General features: G+C 44.8%; 1 protein-coding gene across 1 annotated transcript in view; it reads right to left on the bottom strand.

The window, feature by feature from the left end:
• LOC309564523 (fructose-bisphosphate aldolase B-like) overlaps nucleotides 1-19,687 on the bottom strand; it is a 39,452-nt gene extending 19,765 nt beyond the window's left edge. Inside the window, exons 1-5 of the mRNA XM_082269155.1 lie at nucleotides 19,605-19,687; nucleotides 9,058-9,176; nucleotides 7,734-7,945; nucleotides 7,592-7,646; nucleotides 3,586-3,746 (exon numbers count right to left, since the gene is read on the bottom strand). Coding sequence (XP_082125281.1) covers nucleotides 3,586-3,746; nucleotides 7,592-7,646; nucleotides 7,734-7,945; nucleotides 9,058-9,166 — 537 coding nt within the window. The 5' untranslated portion in view covers nucleotides 9,167-9,176; nucleotides 19,605-19,687. The remainder of the gene's footprint in view (nucleotides 1-3,585; nucleotides 3,747-7,591; nucleotides 7,647-7,733; nucleotides 7,946-9,057; nucleotides 9,177-19,604) is intronic.
• Between the last annotated feature and the right edge of the window lie 306 nt (nucleotides 19,688-19,993).

Raw genomic sequence — 19,993 nt, 5'->3', positions numbered from 1 at the left:
AAAATGGCAGGTAGAAAAAGAAATAAAAAAAATTAGGAATTTGAAATGCTTTTTTGCAGTGTTTTTCCTTTCCGTAAATAGTTTTTTTAATTTATTTGCAATGTGCCTATGAACTTCCTAGAACATGTGACAACATAAAGAATAAGGAGTCAGCTCTCTAGCACTGTCAAGAGTCCCCTCTTCTGTCTGCATGTCACAGCTCTTTTTTCTGGAGGTGTTGAATTGCTGTTTGTGCTGACCCAGCTCCTCTGCCCCTCCCCTCAACTGTCTCCATAACCTTTGGTGTAGCTGCTGGGGCAGGTGAAAAAGGGAATACTACTGAGTGTCACTTGAGTGACAGCTGTGAGCCTGCTGACTTCACATCCAAGATAGCAGCACCCAGGAGCAATCCGAGGCCTCTTAGATGTCTACATAAGGGAGGCTTTTGCAGGTAAATAACACGTACAGGCATACCCCGTTTTGCGTACACTCACGAGTAGAGAGCGACCGATTATCGGCAACACCGATATATCGATGGCCGATATGCACTTTCCCCGATATATCGGAATCGGCCCCGGAGGTTACCGATATTTAGGGAAAGGGCATGTCCTGGGGTGATGCCGGCAGCTATAGGCATCACCCTGGTACCGGTGTCCATAGCCGACGGTCGGCTGACATGTAATGACAATCGATGCGGCCGAGAAGCCGCTCAGATGTTATTACAAGGAGCGGGAGAGGACGTCCCCCCCCCCCTCCCGCCGCCTTCCACGGCTCACCCGGGTCTCCTTTCCCACCGGGAGACCCGGGCATCCTACCTCCACCGCCGAAGAGAAGACCTGCTTTAGCATGAAGATGTGTCCCCGTGAAAGACAGTATCCCTGCCGCAAGTGCGCATGCACCGGTCTCCATGTAAAGAACCCAGAAGTGATGTCATGACATCACTTCCGGGTACTCAGCGCCGAATTAAAAAAACAGCATTCAAAACAGCCAAACTTGGCATTTTGAATGCTTTTCAGTGCCGAGGAGGGGCTTGGAGTCTTTTAGCCCCAGATCCCTCCAGGAATACCTTTAGAAAAAAATATATATATTTTTTTACATGTCCGAAAATATAGGCCGATACCGATATCCGATGATCAAAATATGGGTATCCGTTTTAAAAAAAAAAACGATATTGGTCGATCACTACTCACGAGTACGGGCACAGCTTAGTCACCTTGGCATGGCACTACTCCCAGTTTTTAACATTGCCGTCTATAGGAAATGTTAGTCAGCTTGACATGGCACTGCTGCTGGTTTTAACATTGGCGTCTATGGGAAATCTTGGAAAGGCACTGCTCCCTGTGCAACATTGGCATCTATGGGAAATCTTGGTCGGCTTGACACGGCACTGCTCCCGAACCATAAGTGACAGGGACACCCAACATATGGGAGGGCCAAGAGGGGACCCAGGACTACAACATATCCTATTTTGTTGCCAACCAGCTTGCCTAGGTGATCTACCATGTCATAGTCCTGGGCCCCCTTAACGTGTTCCCTAAGTTTGGTGTCCCTGTCACTTATGGTTCAGGAGCAGTGCCATGTCAAGCCAACCAAGATTTCCTATAGAGCTAGTGTATTTACGTGCATGGAGAGGTTGGAAAAAAAAAAAAAAAAAAAAAAAGGTATTGCATCACTTTAAGTACATTTGTGTTTTACATACATACTCTGGTCCCATTGTGTACTTAAAAGTGGGGTATACCTGTATAAAATATGTTAAATGCATTACATTTCTTTCTTAGATTGTAAGCTCTAACGAGCAGGGCCCTCTGATTCCTGCTGTATTGTAGTGTATCGTATTTGTACCGTCTACCCTCAAGTTGTAAAGCGCTGCGTAAACTGTCGGCGCTAAATAAATACTATATAATCATAATAATTACATCCTGGGAGAGTTCACATGCTCCCCTATACCTGTAAAAAGCTGGCATTTACCAAGGGCTCCAACAGACTCGTGAATGGGAAAAGTAACAGGGGGAGGGGGGGTTATTTACTAAACCTGGAAAGTGCAAAATCTGGTGCAGCTCTGCATAGAAACCAATCAGCTTCCAGGTTCTATTGTCAAAGCTGGATTGAACAAGCTGAAGTTAGAAGCTGATTGGCTACCATGCGCAGCTGCACCAGATTCTGACTGCTCCCGTTTTAGTAAATCTCCTCAAAAGTCTCTAGAAGTAAAACTCTAGACACTTTCTTTTTATTTTTTAGTATGGAATAGATTGAGGAGGAATTAAGCTGGCCATACACTGATAGTTATTTTTTTGTTCAGCCTGCAGATGGAGGAATTTCCCATTGTGCCTGAACGGTAGCTGCATCTGATTGGATAAGCAATGGCAGCCCCATATTTCTGTCGTGACAGGTTCCCTTTGTTTGCCTAACATGCAATTAAACTTGGGAATCAAATTTAGTTACACAAATAGAAATCTATAAATTTACTGAAAAAAAAAAAGAAAAGAAAAGAAAAGAAGAAAGAAAAAGAAAAAAAAGAAAAGAAAGAAAAAAAAAGAAGAAGAAGAAAGAAGACAAAGAAAAAGAAAAGAAGAAAGAAGAATGGTCATATTAATAGGGTTACTTTTAGGTGAAGCTACTGTAGGCTTAGCAAAATAAAATCCTTAATTTTTTTTTCCCCCCCAGAGAAAGTAGCATATAACGTCACATCTAAAGATCGGAAATCAGGAACATAGAAAAGAAAAATACACAAAGGACTGTATATATGGGAAATCATTTTCGTTCCTATGGATATGTCACGAGCAAAGTTGAACAATGATGACCTAGGGTCTTTATAATGTCAAAAGTATTGAGACGCCTGCATTTACATGCACGGGAACTTACATGGCATCCCAGTCTTAGTCCGTAGGGTTCAATATTGAGTTGGGCCACCCTTTGCAGCTATAACAGCTTCAACTTTTCTGGGAAGGCTGTCCACAAGGCAGTGGCGGCTGGTGCTCCATCAGTCGGGGGGCTGCAAACGGACCTGCCCCCCCATTCACTCCAGCCTGCACCACCACATCTCTCCCCCACCCGCCAGTTTACTTACCTTGTTCCTCCGGAATGACAGGCGGTGGCTTTCCCCTCAGGCTCCTTCATGTCCCTTCTCAGGGGTCGTCTCCTCCCCTCTTCTTGGCCAATAGCATGCCTTCTCCTTTTGGCCAATCGGGAAACAGGTCTCAGGACCGCTTCCTGATTGCCCGAGAGGAGAATCAGCGTGGCAATAGCGAATAATAATTTGCTATTGTCATACCACTGGGTGAGCCTAACCTTTTTTGAAGCCTATTAGAGCCTCTGGTGTTGTCCCTGCGCCCCTAATGGACAGGCCGCCATTGTCACAAGGTTTAGGAGTGTGCCTATGGGAAGGTTTAACCATTCTTCCAGAGGCGCATTTGAGAGGTCAGGCACTGATGTTGGACTAGAAGGCCTGGCTCCCAGTTTCCTCTCTAATTCATTCCAAAGCAGTTCTATCGGGACTCTGTGCAGGCCAGTCCAGTTTCTCCATACATTTCCATTCACAAGCTATACTAGATGCACTTTGGTACCATCAGGTCTACCCAGAATGTTATATAAAAAAAATGAAGTCACCTGCTGGCAGATGCTGGCGTACCGCGCCAACACGTTGGCATTTTCGTAGATTGCAAGACTTGAGGGTGCGTTGTCTGAGATCTTTAGCACACAGCGCCACTTGGCAAAGTCAACACCGTCCTTCTTGTATTGAGCACAACGCTCAGACAGTCCGTCCAGACCTGTAATTGTAACAGTTAGAGGTTTGCAAAGGAGAAGTAGAGAGCTTAACAAGAAGGTCTGTTGCCAAAATGGCTGATGGGAGCAGCTGCATTGTTGGATAAGTGAACCTGTCAGTCACTTATGTATTATTAAGCCGAGAATTAACACATAACTAAACCTATTTTGCATGGACTCTATGTTAGAGCTGTAAAGCTCCTTCTGTGTTCACCCTTTCATTTTTTTCCCCCCAAATTCTCTTTCATATATCTACATGAAGCGATTACCCTTTAGAAACAGAAATATTAGGGTGAGTGAGGGCAGCCAGTGCCAGGACAAGGTCATCTAGTGCTCAGGGCGAAGAGGCCAAATGCCACCCACTCAAAATATATAAGCATTATGTGTCAGCAAAAAACCTCTCCCTCCTCCCCCAAAAAATTCAAGCACTAATCTTCACACTAATACCCTAAGCATAAATTCCCTTTGCAAGCCAAATTTCTCCCCCTCCCCCCCAAAAAAAAAAAAAAAAAAAATTCCCCTCTTACAATACAAATTCCTCCTCCCAGCTCAAATCCTCTCCCTCCCCAACTCCCCCCTCCTAGCACAATTCCTCTACCCCTCAAATTTCCCCTCTGAGCATAAATCCTCCCCCTCCAAATCTCCCTCTCCCAGCACAACCCCCCCCCCCCCCCCAATCCCCTCTCCTAGCACTAATTCTCCCCCCGCAAATTTACCCTCCTAAAACAAATCCCTTCCATCACCCCTACTAGCACAAATCCCGCTCAAATACCTCTTCCTAACCAAAATCCACTTTCCTAGTACACATCCCACCCTCCAAATCACTCATTCTAGCACAACCTCCCAAAATCCCCAACGTGCCCCAGGGACCTTTTCTTCACTTTCAAGGATTTATCACTGCCATCAAAAACTTCCCAGGGACACCACACTAACAACTGGCTCTGAATTTTTATTTTTTGGTACACTGACCTTCTAAAGCTGGCCATACTTATTAATAATTCGATTTTAGAATCTCTAGACAATGTCCTTTAAGCTTCTGAAAAATATGTTATGTGGAGACCTACTCTATCAGCTTGAAAGGCATAGTCCACCTTTACCAAGAAACTTCCAATGCAGGTAAGGGTCATCTGTAGATGTGCAGCTTTGACCAAAGTTGAATAATGCCCTTGCCATAGGTGTGAGCTACTTAAGTACCTCCTGAAACTGAAAAACTCCTAGAAACTAAATCATCCCACCCGGCTTTGTGGCTAGAACATTGATAAGACGCGCCCAGCTGTTATTGTTCACCTCCACCATCACAGGAGTGAGCTCTCAAATGCCAAGCTGAGAGCTACAGTATCATTGGAGAGAAAGTACATGTGAGGGGGTTTGAATGAGAGAAGGAGCTCACACTCATGTACTGGTCGAAGTGAACAGTAAAAGCTGGGAGTGTCTTAGCAATGTTCTGGCAACAAGGCAGGATGGGATTAGCAATTAGGGATGATCGAACAGTTCGGGTCGACCATCGGTTCGACCCAAACATTGGGTGTTCGAAATTCGGCCGAATTCCGAACTTTTTGTGGTAAAAAAGTTCGGAATTCAGCCACCAGAACCGCCCAAAATGCAATGGGACAGGAACTGGGCTTTAAAAGCCCATGATTGGCCCAGAAACATCAGTAAAATGTGATTGGAGTGACTACGGGGTCCAGAGCCCAATGAGGAGTGAATATGCCCCCCAGTATATAACATAGCCCCGCCAAAACTCTAGCACTGTAATACAGGGGCTGTGGAAGAGAGTGGAAGCATTTGTGTTGCTCCAGTGTCATTTTGCAATTATTAGTGTGAGGAAAGGGATATGCAGTGTAGTTAGGGTACTATATACCACTATAGTTAGATTCAAAAAATCTAATTTTTGTAGGGATAGCTTTAAGTGTCAGGGTGAACGTAGTGTAGTTCAGGGTGAATTGACTCTGCCATGTCAGGGTGACCCCACTATGCAGATTCTGGGTTAGGGGTATACATATATATATCTCTCAAAAACGACAATTTTTAAGAACTTTTTTTTTGCCTGATTCACAGTCCCTGGGGCATGACCCAGAACCCTAGGCACTTTTTAGGGGCATTTATTGGGTTTTAGGGCTTCAAAATGGTTTATTGATTCCAGAAGTTCGGGTCCCAATGATTTCAATGGGGTTCTGGAATCCAAACCAAACTTTTGGGAAATTCGGGTGTTCTGGTCGAACCGAACTTTTTAGCAACAAGGCAGGATGGGATGATGCTATCTCTGGGAACTTTTCAGGAGGTATGCAAGTGGTCTACACCTCCAGCAAAGGCATTATTTAGCTTTGGTCAAAGCTGCACAGTTAGTTTTTATCTATAAAAGTCCATAATCTGCACAGGCATTTTTTATTTTTTTGTAAAGGTCAACTAAGCCTTTTAATACGAAAAAAAAAAAAAAAATTCTTGTGTTGGATGGAGTGGGTAAGGGTTGAGACCCTCTGTCAGGTTTTTAGTGCTGTTTTTCTCATTAGGGACACTTCTGATACTTCCTATTCAGACAGTGATTGCAACTCTCTCTAATGGAAACAGACAAACACATTTTAACCGCTTGCCGACCGCCGCAAGTAGATTTACTGCGGCGGTCAGCCCCGGCCAGGCCGACTAGCCTGGGAGGGTCTGGGGAGCGAGCGCGCTCCCACGCGGTCACGGACCCCCCCGCGCGTGTGACTGGCGGACCCAATGTCCGCCGGTCACTCGGCGATCGTCGGGGGAGAGGGAGAAAGTCAGGAAGCTTGTGTAAACAAGCCACCTGTCATTCTCCTCGGTGTAAAAACACTGATCAGACGGATCTACTATGTAGAACCGTTGATCAGTGTCCTTACACCTCAAGCCACAGCCAATCACAGTAGAAAGCACGCCCCTAGGGACACACACAGCCCCTCCCTCCCAAATAAAGTTAACCCCTTCACTACCAGTGTATTTTTACAGTAACAGTGCATATGTATAGCACTGATTACTGTAGAAATGTCACTGGTAACCCCAAAAGTGTAAAAAATGTCAGTCAAGGGTCCGATCTGTCCGCCGCAATGTCGCAGTACCGCAAAAAAAAAAAAAAAAAATCGCAGATCGCCGCCATTACGCGTAAAAAAAAAAAAAAAACAACAAAAATGACAAAAATCTTTCCCTTTGTTAGTAAATGCGATAACTTTTGCGCAAACCAATCAAAATACGCTTTTTGCGATTTTTTTTACCAAACATATGTAGCATAAAACAAATTGGCCGAAAATGTTAAAAAATTTTGATTTTTACATTTTTTTTTGAGGAATTTCATATAAAAAAATTTGAAAAATATTGTTATTTTTGCAAAATTTACGCTCTTTTTTTGTTTATAGCGCAAAAAGTAAAAAGCGCACAGGTGATCAAATACCACCAAAAGAAAGCTCTGTTTGTGGGAAAAAAAGGACGTCAAATTAGTTTAGGTACAGCGTCGCACGACCGCGCAATTGACCGTTAAAGTCACGCAGTGCCGAATCGCAAAATACCCCCTGGTCGTTTAGCAGCCAAATCCTCCGGGGCTTTAGTGGTTAATAGAGTGGCAAAGGCTTAGAACTTCTGAAAATGTTTTAATTGTTATCCATGGGTATCTGTTTTGGTAAGGACCACACTCCTCATTTTTTGTATGGGTGCTACAGGGACAGCGAGGCAAAATCTCCCTAATCCCCAATGGGATCACAGACAGGAACAAAAACCTGACAGGAATGTTAACCCGTTTCTCACCTCAAATATAAAAAATGGCTGGTTAGGCTTTTAGAGAAGCAGGTAGGTATTGGCATTACAAGTCAAGTAGGCATTGTTACCAGTAGTATCTGACCTTGTGTGGTGGTTTCTCCATCGGTTCCTGCCAGGGTAGCAGTGCCTTTGTCTACCTGCAAAAGAAAGCCTCGATTTAATATTCAAAAGACTGTGCATTATTGATCACACAATGACACCACTAAAATCGAAGAAGACCAGACCTTGATTCCTACAACGATTCCCTGATCCTTCAAGATTTTGGAGAAAGGGGTGCCATCATTGCCCTTTTGATATAGGGTCTCATGGAAAAGGATGACCCCTCCTATGCTCTTGTTGAGGTTGGAATCGGATGTGAAGAGAAGGTTTCGGAAGAAGCGACGGTTCTCCTCTGTGTTCTCCACATTAATGCGTTTCAGGCGACTCCCCATAGTCCCTTAAATGGCAAGGTTGGATAGAGAATGGTTACGATAGTTTCCCATAAAAACACAATAACATAGGAGTCTTTAGGAATGAGGGGTATCAGGACTAAGCAGGTGAAATCTCAAAGGCGGGCCTTTGGCAGTCAATTATCTGGGTTAAGTTTAAGTCTGTCGCAGTGATGCTTAACTTTACCATTACTAATATGAAAATTAAACATTTGATACAGTATACACCAATCCGTTCCATACAGCATTATGTTTTTTTACTACATCAGCAACTTTTTTATTCTTTTAAGTGCCGGTTCACACTAACGCGGCACGACTTCGGGGGGCGACCTGTGACGTCGCGTGCACCGCGACTTCGGCGCGACTTGCACAGATTTTATATAATGAATGTCTATGCAAGTCGCTCCAATGTCGCCCCAAAGTAGTACAGGAACCTTTTTCTAAGTCGGAGCGACTTGAGTCGCTCCTATTAGAACGGTTCCGGTAGCACAGAATGGACCGCGACTTGTCAGGTAGTGTGTATGGACACTAATGCCTCGTACACACGCAACGATTATCGGCCGACCGATCGGCCGTCTTTTGTCCAGTGTTGTTGTGTTGGTTGAAATGTGCGTAGACTGCACACAAATTTTCTCGGCCAACAAAAACCAACTTCAGAAGTGATGTCATGTGCTGGTTTACTTTTTGTGTGTTTTTTCTTCTCTGAGCATGCCCAGTCTTGCTCATCACATTTTTGTCTGCCAAAATCTGTACTAACTGACGGAAAAATCGGCCGTTCTGTTGACGGCCAACAAAAATTTTATAGCCTGCACACCAGATTTTGTTTGGCCGAAAAGTCGCAGTCGGTTGTCGGAAGCATCATTCTAACAAGCCGAAAATCGGCCGATCGGACGTTGGCCGAAAATTCACGGCCAACTATCATTGCGTGTGTACGAGGCATTAGTCTGTTACTTGCTAATAAAAATCTGTACACAGCTATACAGAGAAGGAAGAAAAGGACTTATTCACTTTGTGTGTATTCCGAGCTTCAGCTACTGAGTTCTGTAAACAGGATCTTCCTCAGCATAGCAGGTCTAGATGGTACACAACACTAAACATTCTCTTTAAAAAAGGTTCTTACCCACAGATTCATCTGCCGCCAGAATTCCCTTGCCATCTTTAACTATACGCTGGGCAATCTCTGCGAGTTCCTTTTTCTGTTCAGTGGAGAGTGCTGGGAATTGAGACATTATGGCTGATCTACGTAAATAGAAAAAAAGAAACATTTAAAAAAGGCAGTTCTAGCAATTACATCCAATAGGTTAATCAATAGGAATTTTGCAGTGCTCCAATATACAGTATGACTACACCGTCCCATCAGGTTATTTTATGCCGTACAAGCCCAAATTCAGCCAGAACATTTATTGCTATTTTTGGACCAAACTAGGAAAGATAAGAACCTATTTTAGGTTGTTTTAGTTAGAATATTAAAAGTTTAAAGTAAGTTGTTACAATCAATTGTAAAGTTGGAAAGGGGGCATTAAATTGACAGGTTCAATATAGTTTATCAAAAACAGAAAAATAAAACAGCAATTTTATGAAAAGTGATTGGATTTTACTGCTGGATACAATTGAGACAATTCATATCCTATCACCCTGCACTTGATCTAAACCAACTTTTTTGATTGCTTTGTGACTGCAACAAAAAATGGAATCAAAGGTTTGTTTAGTCAAATCATTAAATTGCTATTTGGGTCATGGAAGGGAGTGCATATCTGCAAAGAACTGGGCCGACGAGGAATCAGGACAGTGCAAGGCTCCGGGCTCAGAAGAGATACCAAGAGTTATGCCAAGGGCACCAGGGGACACTGGAGGCTTGGGTCATGGAGTGGTGGACAACAATCTGGAAACCCGATGAGACACTAGGGACTCTTGTAGAAGAGAGGTACCCCAAGGAACACTGGAAGTTTTGGTCATAGAGTGGTGGACAACAATCTTGAAACCCAATGAGACACTGAGCACTTTTATAGAATAGAGGTCTCCCAGGGAACACTGGAAGCTTTGGTCATAGAGTGGTGGACAACAATCTGGAAACCCGATGAGACACTGAGGACTCTTGTAGAAGAGAGGTACCCCAAGGAACACTGGAAGTTTTGGTCATAGAGTGGTGGACAACAATCTGGAAACCAATGAGACACTGGGCACTCTTCTAGAATAGAGGTCTCCTAAGGAACACTGGAAGCTTTGGTCATAGAGTGGTGGACAGCAATCTGGAAACCCGATGACACTAGGGATTCTTGTAGAAGAGAGGTCTCCCAAGGAATACTGGAAGCTTTGGTTAGAGTGGTGGACAACAATCTGGAAACCTGATGAGACACTGGGGACTCTTGTACAAGAGAGGTACCCCAAGGAACACTGGAAGCTTTGGTCATAGAGTGGTGGACAACAATCTGGAAACCCAATGAGACACTGGGAACTCTTATAGAATAGAGGTCTCCCAAGGAACACTGGAAGCTTTGGTCATAGAGTGGTGGACAACAATCTTGAAACCGGATGAGACACTAGGGACTATTGTGGAAGAGAGATCTGCCAAGGAACACTGGAAGCTTTGGTCAGAGTGGTGGACAACAATCTGGAAATCCGATGAGACACTGGGGACTCTTGGATAAGAGAAGTATCCCAAGGGCAGCAAGGGGACACTGAAAGCTTAGGCCACAGAGTGGTGGACAACCATCTGGAAACCTGATAAGACTCTGGGGACTTGTGGAGACACTAAGTGATAGCAGAAGCTGAAGTGAAGTGAAAATAGTGACAATGGATACTGGGAAGACAACATACTCCAGGAATTCATTAGGAACTTGTCTCAGAGTGCCTGTGTGCCCAGCGGAGGTGAAAGCCCTAAGAAGAGTGAAGTCTAAGCAGTTGCCTGTTATTTGACAGAGCACTGAGCCAGGGGTGATGGCCTTTGCTGAATAGGCAGCATTTAAACGGTAAGCACTAATATTTTAGGAGTGCAGAGTACAGTAGAAAAAAATCAATATGGTCACAGAGTGCAGAAAGTCTCTGGCAGCAATGGGGTCCTGAGATCACAGGAACATAGGAATTAAAACCTCTGGGATTGCAGGAACACATGACTGAGAGTCTCTGGGAACATTGGGGTGATTCGATCATAGGAACACAGGGGTGAGCATCTTTGGAAACACAGGGTGCAGAAATTCTGAAAGCTCACTAGGAGTACACAGACTGAAAGCAGTCGAGGTCTAATTGGCAGAGCGTGGGCGGCTTCACATGGAGGGAAAGATCTGGCACTGGACCTGGGCACAGATTAGAGAAACATGCATGTCCATCTTAAGAGCCGGTTCACACTATTACGACTTGGTCAGCCTGGCAAGTCGCGCACCGTCGGGTCCATTGAGTAGTACAGGACCGGTTCTAATAGGAGCGACACAAGTCGCTCCGACTTAGAAATAGGGTCCTGTACTACTTCGGGGCGACCTGGAGGCAACTTGCATAGACATTCATTAGATGAAGTCCGTGCAAGTCGCGCCAAAGTCGCGGTGCACGCGACTTCACAGGTCTCCCCCGAAGTCGGAGCGACCTAATGTGAAGGGGGACTTAAGGTTTTCCCTCACTTTCACCATGTGAATAAAGCCAGCCATGGATGGTTTGAACCTTGCCTGATTTCCCAGGGACTGGCTGAGATTCGAACCATTGCAGGCTGATTAGTCAATCAATCGATCAATTTGGGTACAACTGACATGTTGGATTTTTCTACATTGTATTTCGGGCCGCCAGGGCTGCTCCCTGCACCCCCTGCTGGCAGAATACAATAGCGCAGCGAGAGGCATTTCCCCATCAACACCTAAAGTGGAACTTCACTCTCCCAATCAACATTGATTATTTTTAATCCTCATGCTGCTAACATTGGTAGATAACAAAATATATTGGTAGATAGCAAAAGATATATTTACTGGTCTAAAACCTTTTTTTTTTTTTACATTTCCTCAGTTACTTTCTGGTTTCTTGCCTAGGCAAATGATGTCATACATCCCAGGAGTCTTCAGAAGGGGAGGAGAGGAGGAGGGATTTTTCTCAGCCAAGCCAAGTCTCCTGCATGCATGTTTGAGCTAAGGGCAGATAGATTCCAGGAAGTAAATTAATCATCTGCCCTTACTCAAGATGGCCATGACCAGAAATGCTAGGGGATGTTTTTCAAAGTGATTTCTCAACAAAATAAAAGCATGGAGATAAATAAAGCATGGGGGGGGGGGGGGGGGGTTGTGTTTTGAATATTACATTAGGATTAGAAAGCGTTTTTGGTTTGTGGTGTTCAGATGCACTAAAGATCCACTTTAACTTTGTTGATGGGGATAGCTAGTGATTTCCTTTTCTTACATCCATGGTGGATAAGTGTATATTGATTGGTTTGCGCAAAAGTTATCACATCTACAAACTAGGGGAAAGATTTAGGTCATTTTTATTTATTTATGTTTTTACTAGTAATGGCAGCGATCTGCGATTTTTAGTTGGACTGCGACATTGCAGCGGACAGATCGGACACCCGACTGAAATTTTTTGACACTTTTGGGGGGACCAGTGACATTACTACAGTAATCAGTGCTAAAAATATGCACTGTTACTGTACTAATGATACTGGCAGGAAAGGGCTTAACACCAGGGGCGATCAAAGGGTTAAATGTGTCCCTAGGGCAGTAATGACGAACCTTGGCACCCCAGATGTTTTGGAACTACATTTCCCATAATGCTCAAATACACTGCAAACTGCATGAGCATCATGGGAAATGTAGTTCTAAAACATCTGGGGTGCCAAGGTTTGCCATCGCTGCCCTAGGGGGTGCTTTCTAACTAGGGGGGGGGGGGGGGATTGGCTTGCTGCATGAACACAGACCTGTGTCCCAAAAAAGGAGGAACACAGGATCCCTGTGTTCATTACTGACAGAATAGCAGACCGCCGTTTTGTCTCCACGGAGAGCGATCATGGGTGCCTGGCGTCAATCGCGGCTGCCGGACCTGCTGATTGGCTCTCCCTGCAGCCAATCGGTGTGTGCGTGAGCCCCCACTAGCGGTCCAGTGAATTGACGTGCAGTTACGTCGTTTCGTGGGACAGAGTCGACTTGCAGTACATGTACAGTATATGTATCGGCTGGCGGTCAGTAACTGGTTAATAAATAATAGATTACAGGGTTTTTGAGTAGTGGATGTGTTGTGGATTATTGTATCTTTTCATCTGACAACACTGGATAAATGACACTTTGCTACAATGTAAAGTAGTGAGTGTACAGCTTGTATAAGAGCCGGTTCACACTGAGGCGACACGACTACTTCGGGGGAGACTTGTGCATTACATTGCACCACGACTTCGGAGCGACTTGCACAGACTTCACATAATGGAAGTCTATGCAAGTCGCTCCGAGGTCGCCCCGAAATAGTACAGGACCCTTTTTCTAAGTCGGAGCGTCTTGTGTCACTCCTATTAGAACGGGTCCTGTAGCAGTCAATGGACCGCGAGGGAGCGCGACTTGTCAGGCTGACAAGTCGCGATAATGTGAACTGGCTCTAACGGTGTAAATTTGCTGTCCCCTCAAAATAACTCAACACACAGCCATTAATGTCTAAACCACTGGCAACAAAAGTGAGTACACCCCTAAGTCAAAATGTCCAAATTGGGTCCCAAATGTCAATATTTTGAGTGGCCACCATCAGGGCCGCTGTTAGAAATCATGGGGCCCCATACAGTCCACCTGACGGGGCCCCCTTTAACCAAACCGCTAATGACACCCATGGCCCCGCCCCTGACCCCGTCTTGAAACAAAATGCAGGTTTGTTGCCGTTTATATAAATGCTTGCGCAGCCAACGTGTGCGTTCGCAATTGCGCATAAGCATAAAGTAGTGGGGGCATTTTAAATTTATTTTAAATTGTATTTTTATTAATTTATTTACAAAGAAAAAAAATCATACACTGTATCTTTATTTTTTGCTTTCACAAGGGATGAACAACATCCCTTGTGATAGCATGAGCCATGACAGGTCCTCTTTATGGAGCTATCCGGGGTCTTTTAGACCCCATATCTGTCCTCTGGCCTCCAAAGCATCTGATCAAATCAAGATCAGTTTGATCAGATGCTTGTTCAAACCGGTAATGGCTACATGAGTCCGTAACTGGAAGTGATAAAATCCTTATCGCTTCTGGTTTCTGATGCCACACAGTGGGAGGAATGACACTCTCACTGTGTCTCAGGAACTGGATGCTACCATTTGCATCCTAAAGGCAGTAAAGGCAGGGATGTCACTGCCTGTAAAATTAATCCAGTGACTTCTTAGCCACTAGGATTAATTTTACTGTGTGCAGAATCACTGAGGCTGAAAAAAATGATATGTCGATCATTGCTGTAGCAATGACCAAGATATCACCCTTCCAATCCAGTGACGTACTGGTACAGTATGTAGCTGGAAGGGAAGCAGTTAAAGGGGATTGGTTTGGGGGGCAGTAAAAATGCAGCTCCACTGCACATGTTTACTGCTCCCCCAACTGAAGTGTAAAGTAGCATCTCACTGTGTCCTATGATCATGAGCATTATGATAATCACACAGGCATCACAAAAAGCAGGGGCTCTATCATGGCTCTGTGTCACATGACTGTTAGGTGCTGACTTTGTTATGGCTGTGCTCTGTTACAGTCTGTAAAACTCAGTACAGCCATAAGTTGACAAAGTCAGCACCCAACAGCTGTGTGACACAGAGACAGGATAGAGCCCCTGCTTTTTGTGCTGCTAATGATAACCTGCTATGCTGTGATATAATAGGACACAGTGAGGATTCTATGCACTATTCTTCACTCACTGTGTCCATGTGTCCATTTCAGCTGCACTCTCTTCCTGCTTCTCCCTGTCAGCCGCTCAACTTATTCACATCTTGGCAGGACAGCAGCCTAGAGCCGAACGGAGAACAGTAGTATCACTCCGCCGGCCGGGACTAATTGAATAGTGGGGCGGCATGATGTACATGCGCCCCGAAAATAAAGAAATAGTCCCTCCACTGCGCTCACCTCCTGGGCCCCTCTGAAGACCTGATGGGGCCCAGGAAAATTATATAACACACTCCATAGGCAAGAAGAAGCAGGAGAGGAGTTTAGAAAGCAATTTTTTTTAATAATGCAGTAACGAACTGTCATGTGGCCGGGCCCCACTGTTTAGCTGATGGGGGCCGGGCCCGGTACAATAGGGCCGGTTGTACTGCCCTATCAGCGGCCCTGGCCACCATTATTTTCCAGCACTGCCTTAACCCTCTTGGTCATGGAGTTCACCAGAGCTTCACAGGTTGACACTGGAGTCCTCTTCCACTCCTCCATGATGACATCACAGAGCTGGTGGATGTTAGAGCCCTCCTCCACCTTCTGTTTGAGGATGCCCCACAGATGCTCAATAGGGTTTAGGTCTGGAGACATGCTTAGCCAGTCCATCACCTTTACCCTCAGCTGCTTTAGTAAGGCAGTGATCATCTTGGAGGTGTGTTTGGCGTTGTTATGTTGGAATACTGCCCTGCAGCCCAGTCTCCGAAGGGAGGGGATGATGCTCTGCTTCAGTATGTCACAGTACATGTTGGCATTCATGGTTCCCTCAATGAACTGTAGCTCCCCAGTGCTGGCAGCACTCATACAGCCCCAGACCATGACACCCCCACCACCATGCTTGACTGTAGGCAAGACACACTTGTCTTTGTACTCCTCACCTGGTTGCTGCCACACACGCTTGACATCATCTGAACCAAATACATTTATCTTGGTCTCATCAGATCACAGGACATGGTTCCAGTAATTCATGTCCTTAGTCTGCTTGTCTTCAGCAGACTGTTTGCAGGCTTTCTTGTGCATCATCTTCGGAAGAGACTTTCTTCTGGGACGACAGCCATGCAGGCCAATTTGATGCAGTGTGCGGCGTATGGTCTGAGCACTGACAGGCTGACCCCCCACACCTTCAACCTTTGCAGCAATTCTGGCAGCACTCATACATCTATTTCCCAAAGACAACCTCTGGATATGACGCGGAGTACGTGCACTCAACTTCTTTGGTTGATCATGGCAAGGTCTGTTCTTGAGAAGGATCTGGGAGTCTTGGTTGAGGATAGACTAGGTAATAGCATGCAATGTCAAGCGGCAGCTGCCAAAGCCAGCAGAATATTAGCATGCATAAACTCTGGTCCGACCGCATCTGGAGTATTCTGTCCAGTTCTGGTCGCCAGTCCTCAGGTGGGATGTGTTGGAGCTGGAGAAAGTCCAGAGAAGGGCAACTAAACTGATTAGGGGATTGGAGGACCTTAATTATGAAGAGCGTCTGCAATCGCTTGATTTATTCTCCCTGGAGAAGAGACGCCTGAGAGGGGACATGATAGCAATTTATAAATATCTCAATGGGGATCTCAGCATAGAAAAAAAGCGGTTCAGTCGAAGGGATTGCAGGAGGACTCGAGGGCATACAATGGGATTAGAGGAGAAGCGTTTTAACCTCAGGCAACGTGGGGGGTTCTTTACTGTTACAAGATTGTGGAATTCTCTACCACAAGAGGTGGTTTCTGCGGGAAGTATGGTGGCTTTCAAAAGACTATTCATCTCAAGGATCAGAACATTCAGGGGTATGTGAGATGATTACGGCCACACACACCTACACAGGTTGAACTGGATGGACTATTGTCTTTATTCAACCTCACCTACTATGTAACTATGTTCTAAGTGGAACCTGTCCTGTTAAACCGCTGTATGGTCTTGGCCATAGTGATGCAGCTCAGTTTCAGGGTATTGGCAATCTTCTTATAGCCTGGGCCATCTTTATGTAGAGCAACAATTCTTTTTTTCAGATCCTCAGAGAGTTCTTTGCCATGTTGAACTTCCAGTGACCAGTATGAGAGAGTGAGAGCGATAACACCAAGCGTAACACAACGACTCCCCATTCAGACCTGAGACCTTGTAACTAACGAGTCACATGACACTGGGCAGGGAAAATGGCTAATTGGGCCCAATTTGGACATTTCCACTTAGGGGGTGTACTCACTTTTGTTGCCAGCGGTTTAGACATTAATGGCTGTGTGTTGAGTTATTTTAAGGGGACAGGAAATTTACACTGTTATACAAGCTGTACACTCACTACTTTACATTGTAGCAAAGTGTCATTTCTTCAGTGTTAGCACATGAAAAGATATAATAAAATATTTACACAAATGTGAGGGGTGTACTCACTTTTGTGATATATATATATATTATATATATATTTTTTTTTTTTATATTGTGCATAGAAAAAGAAGAAGTACTTTGTGGACTTTATGCTGAATGTTTCCTACAGCATACCTGGACAAAGACAAGTCCACACTCCATGAATAAGTCCATTTCACAACAGGATACTATCACATAACCATCTGAAGTAATGCCCATAACTGCCACTTAATGGTCTGTACATCCTCTGATCAGCAGGTCTGTGTCACCCCCCCCCCCCCACCCCCTCCATCCCAGTGTGTGATCTCTGCAGAACATCTCAACCATGCACTGTACACAATGCTCTGCATAGCAATGTCTGCAAAACTTCCAAACCTTGTTGCAAACAACTGAAGAACTAATGTAAAACAATCACTGCTATCTTCCAAAGTACTGCAGATCATTGCACCCTTCTTCCAATGAGCTGCAAAGCATTGCTACCACCCCCCGACAGATGCAAATTATACAGCGTTTGCAGAGCTGTTTCCAAAGAGCTGCAGAGCATTGCTTAAAAAAAAAAAAAAAAAAAAAAAAAAGTGGCACTACTCCTTTACTTGGAGCACTACTAACATCTGCAGACCATTGCACCCTTCAATAGAACTCAGAGCAATGCTACAGCTTGGAACAGATGCAAATACAATACTCTCACCTGCATCTGTTGCAGGGCATTGCTCCCCTGTCCCTTCTACCAATAAGCTAAGGAGGATAGCAGCAACCTTTAGCTGCAGAGCAATGTTCCAAGTTTTCAACGTCTGCAGAGCATTCCTTTCATCTCTAAAAGCAACAGGGCATTGCCCAGATATTCCAAAGAGCTGCAGAGCGGGTTCCAGGTTGTAACAGCTGCAGGGCATCTCTCCAGCCTGCCAATGAGATAAGCATGTACTACTCCCTTCTTCAAAGAGCATTCCTCAGATTTCCAACAGCTGCAGAGCATTGCCCACAGAGATACAGCGCAGAGGATTGCAGTCTTCTCTGAAAAGGATGCAGAGCATCACTCTCATTTTCCTTAATGTATGTAGATTTGGTAGTTTGAAGTGTAACAAACCTGGACCCAAATAAGCCAACATTTCAGAACAGCAAAGGTTGGAAAGCCCTGAAATGTAATGCATGTGCAGAGCATTGCTCCAGCCCCATAAAGCATTGACACAGCCTTGCAAAATGCTGCAGAACATTGCTCCAGCCCCTTAAAGCTCAGTAGTGCATGGATACATCCTCCCAAAAGGTGCAGAACTATGCTCCAGCCCCATAAAGCTCTGTAATGCATTGATACAGCCTTCCAAAATTCTGCAGAGCATTGCTCCAGCCCCATAAAGCTCTGTAATGCATTGATACAGCTTTCCAAAATACTGCAGAGCATTGCTCCAGCCCCATAAAGCTCTGTAGTACATTGATACAACCTCCCAAAAGGTGCAGAACATTGCTCCAGCCCCATAAAGTTCTGTAATGCATTGACACAGCCTTCCAAAATGCTGCAGAGCATTGCTCCAGCCTCATAAAGCTCTGTAATGCATTGATACAGCCTTACGAAATACTGCAGAGCATTGCTCCAGCCTCATAAAGCTCTGTAATGTATTGATACAGCCTTACGAAATGTGCAGAGCATTGCTCCAGCCCCATAAAGCTCTGTAATGCATTGATACAGCCTTCCAAAATAATGCAGAGCATTGCTCCAGCCCCATAAAGCTCCGTAGTACATTGATACAACCTCCCAAAAGGTGCAGAACATTGCTCCAGCCCCATAAAGCTCTGTAATGCATTGACACAGCCTTCCAAAATGTGCAGAGCATTGCTCCAGCCTCATAAAGCTCTGTAATGTATTTATGCAGCCTTACGAAATGTGCAGAGCATTGCTCCAGCCCCATAAAGCTCTGTAATGCATTGATACAGCCTTCCAAAATGCTGCAGAACATTAATTTATATTGTGCTGGCAAAGTCTTTGGCGCTTTGCATATGCAGATACATTCACATCCATCCCTGCTCCAAGGAGCTTACAATCTAAAGTCATACAAACACACAGCAGCCTCACAAACCCTCCATTCTCCTAAAGCTCAGATGGCATTTTGCTGTATCAGGTCAGATCTGGTCATAGGACAGCTGGGTAACATAAGGAAACTTTGAATTCCTAAGGCCAGCCATACATGTTCAATTTTTGTTGTACAATTTTCTTGTTAGATTTACCACAAACCACATAATAGGAGATCAAAGCTAAACAACACTTTCACTTGTATCTAATTAGGCAGACCTTTGTACTACATAGTTAAAGGTCAGTTTCAAGACAATTGTACAGAAAATTGTATCGTGTATGGCCAAGCCTATACAAAGTTTGTAATTCTTAATACTGGTGTGGGTTGCCCCCGATTGCTGGTGGAAAATCGCCCAATGAATGATCTGCAGAGAACTTTGAACCCCCTTAGATTGCACTTACTGGTGTGTTGGCACTGAGCTGGCAGTCAGGATCCTGTGAGTGGCAGGGAAGAGGTGATCACATTACTGTATATATATATATATATATATATGTGTGTGTGCTTCAAACTTCCAGGATGTGGGTGTGGACTATGTTCTTCCATCACCCATAGGCTACTATATCAGCACACCCCTCCAAAGGCAGCCAGTAAGTGACAGCCAAGCTGGAATATAGGCAGGACTGGGTGGAAGAAATGAAGTCCTTTATCTGGGCAAAGTTCACCCTCCCCCTCCCTGTGCCCTGGGGGGGGGGGGGGGGGGGAGAGCTGGGACACATCATTACTCTGTACAAAAGTGTACCTAAAGCTGGAAAAACAGCCCCATCACATGTAGGACATGCTAATAAAACTG

This window comes from Pelophylax lessonae (assembly GCF_965119305.1).
Source record: "Pelophylax lessonae genome assembly, chromosome: 9".
Taxonomy (NCBI): Eukaryota; Metazoa; Chordata; class Amphibia; order Anura; family Ranidae; genus Pelophylax; species Pelophylax lessonae.
This window is presented reverse-complemented; position numbering and strand designations above follow the sequence as displayed.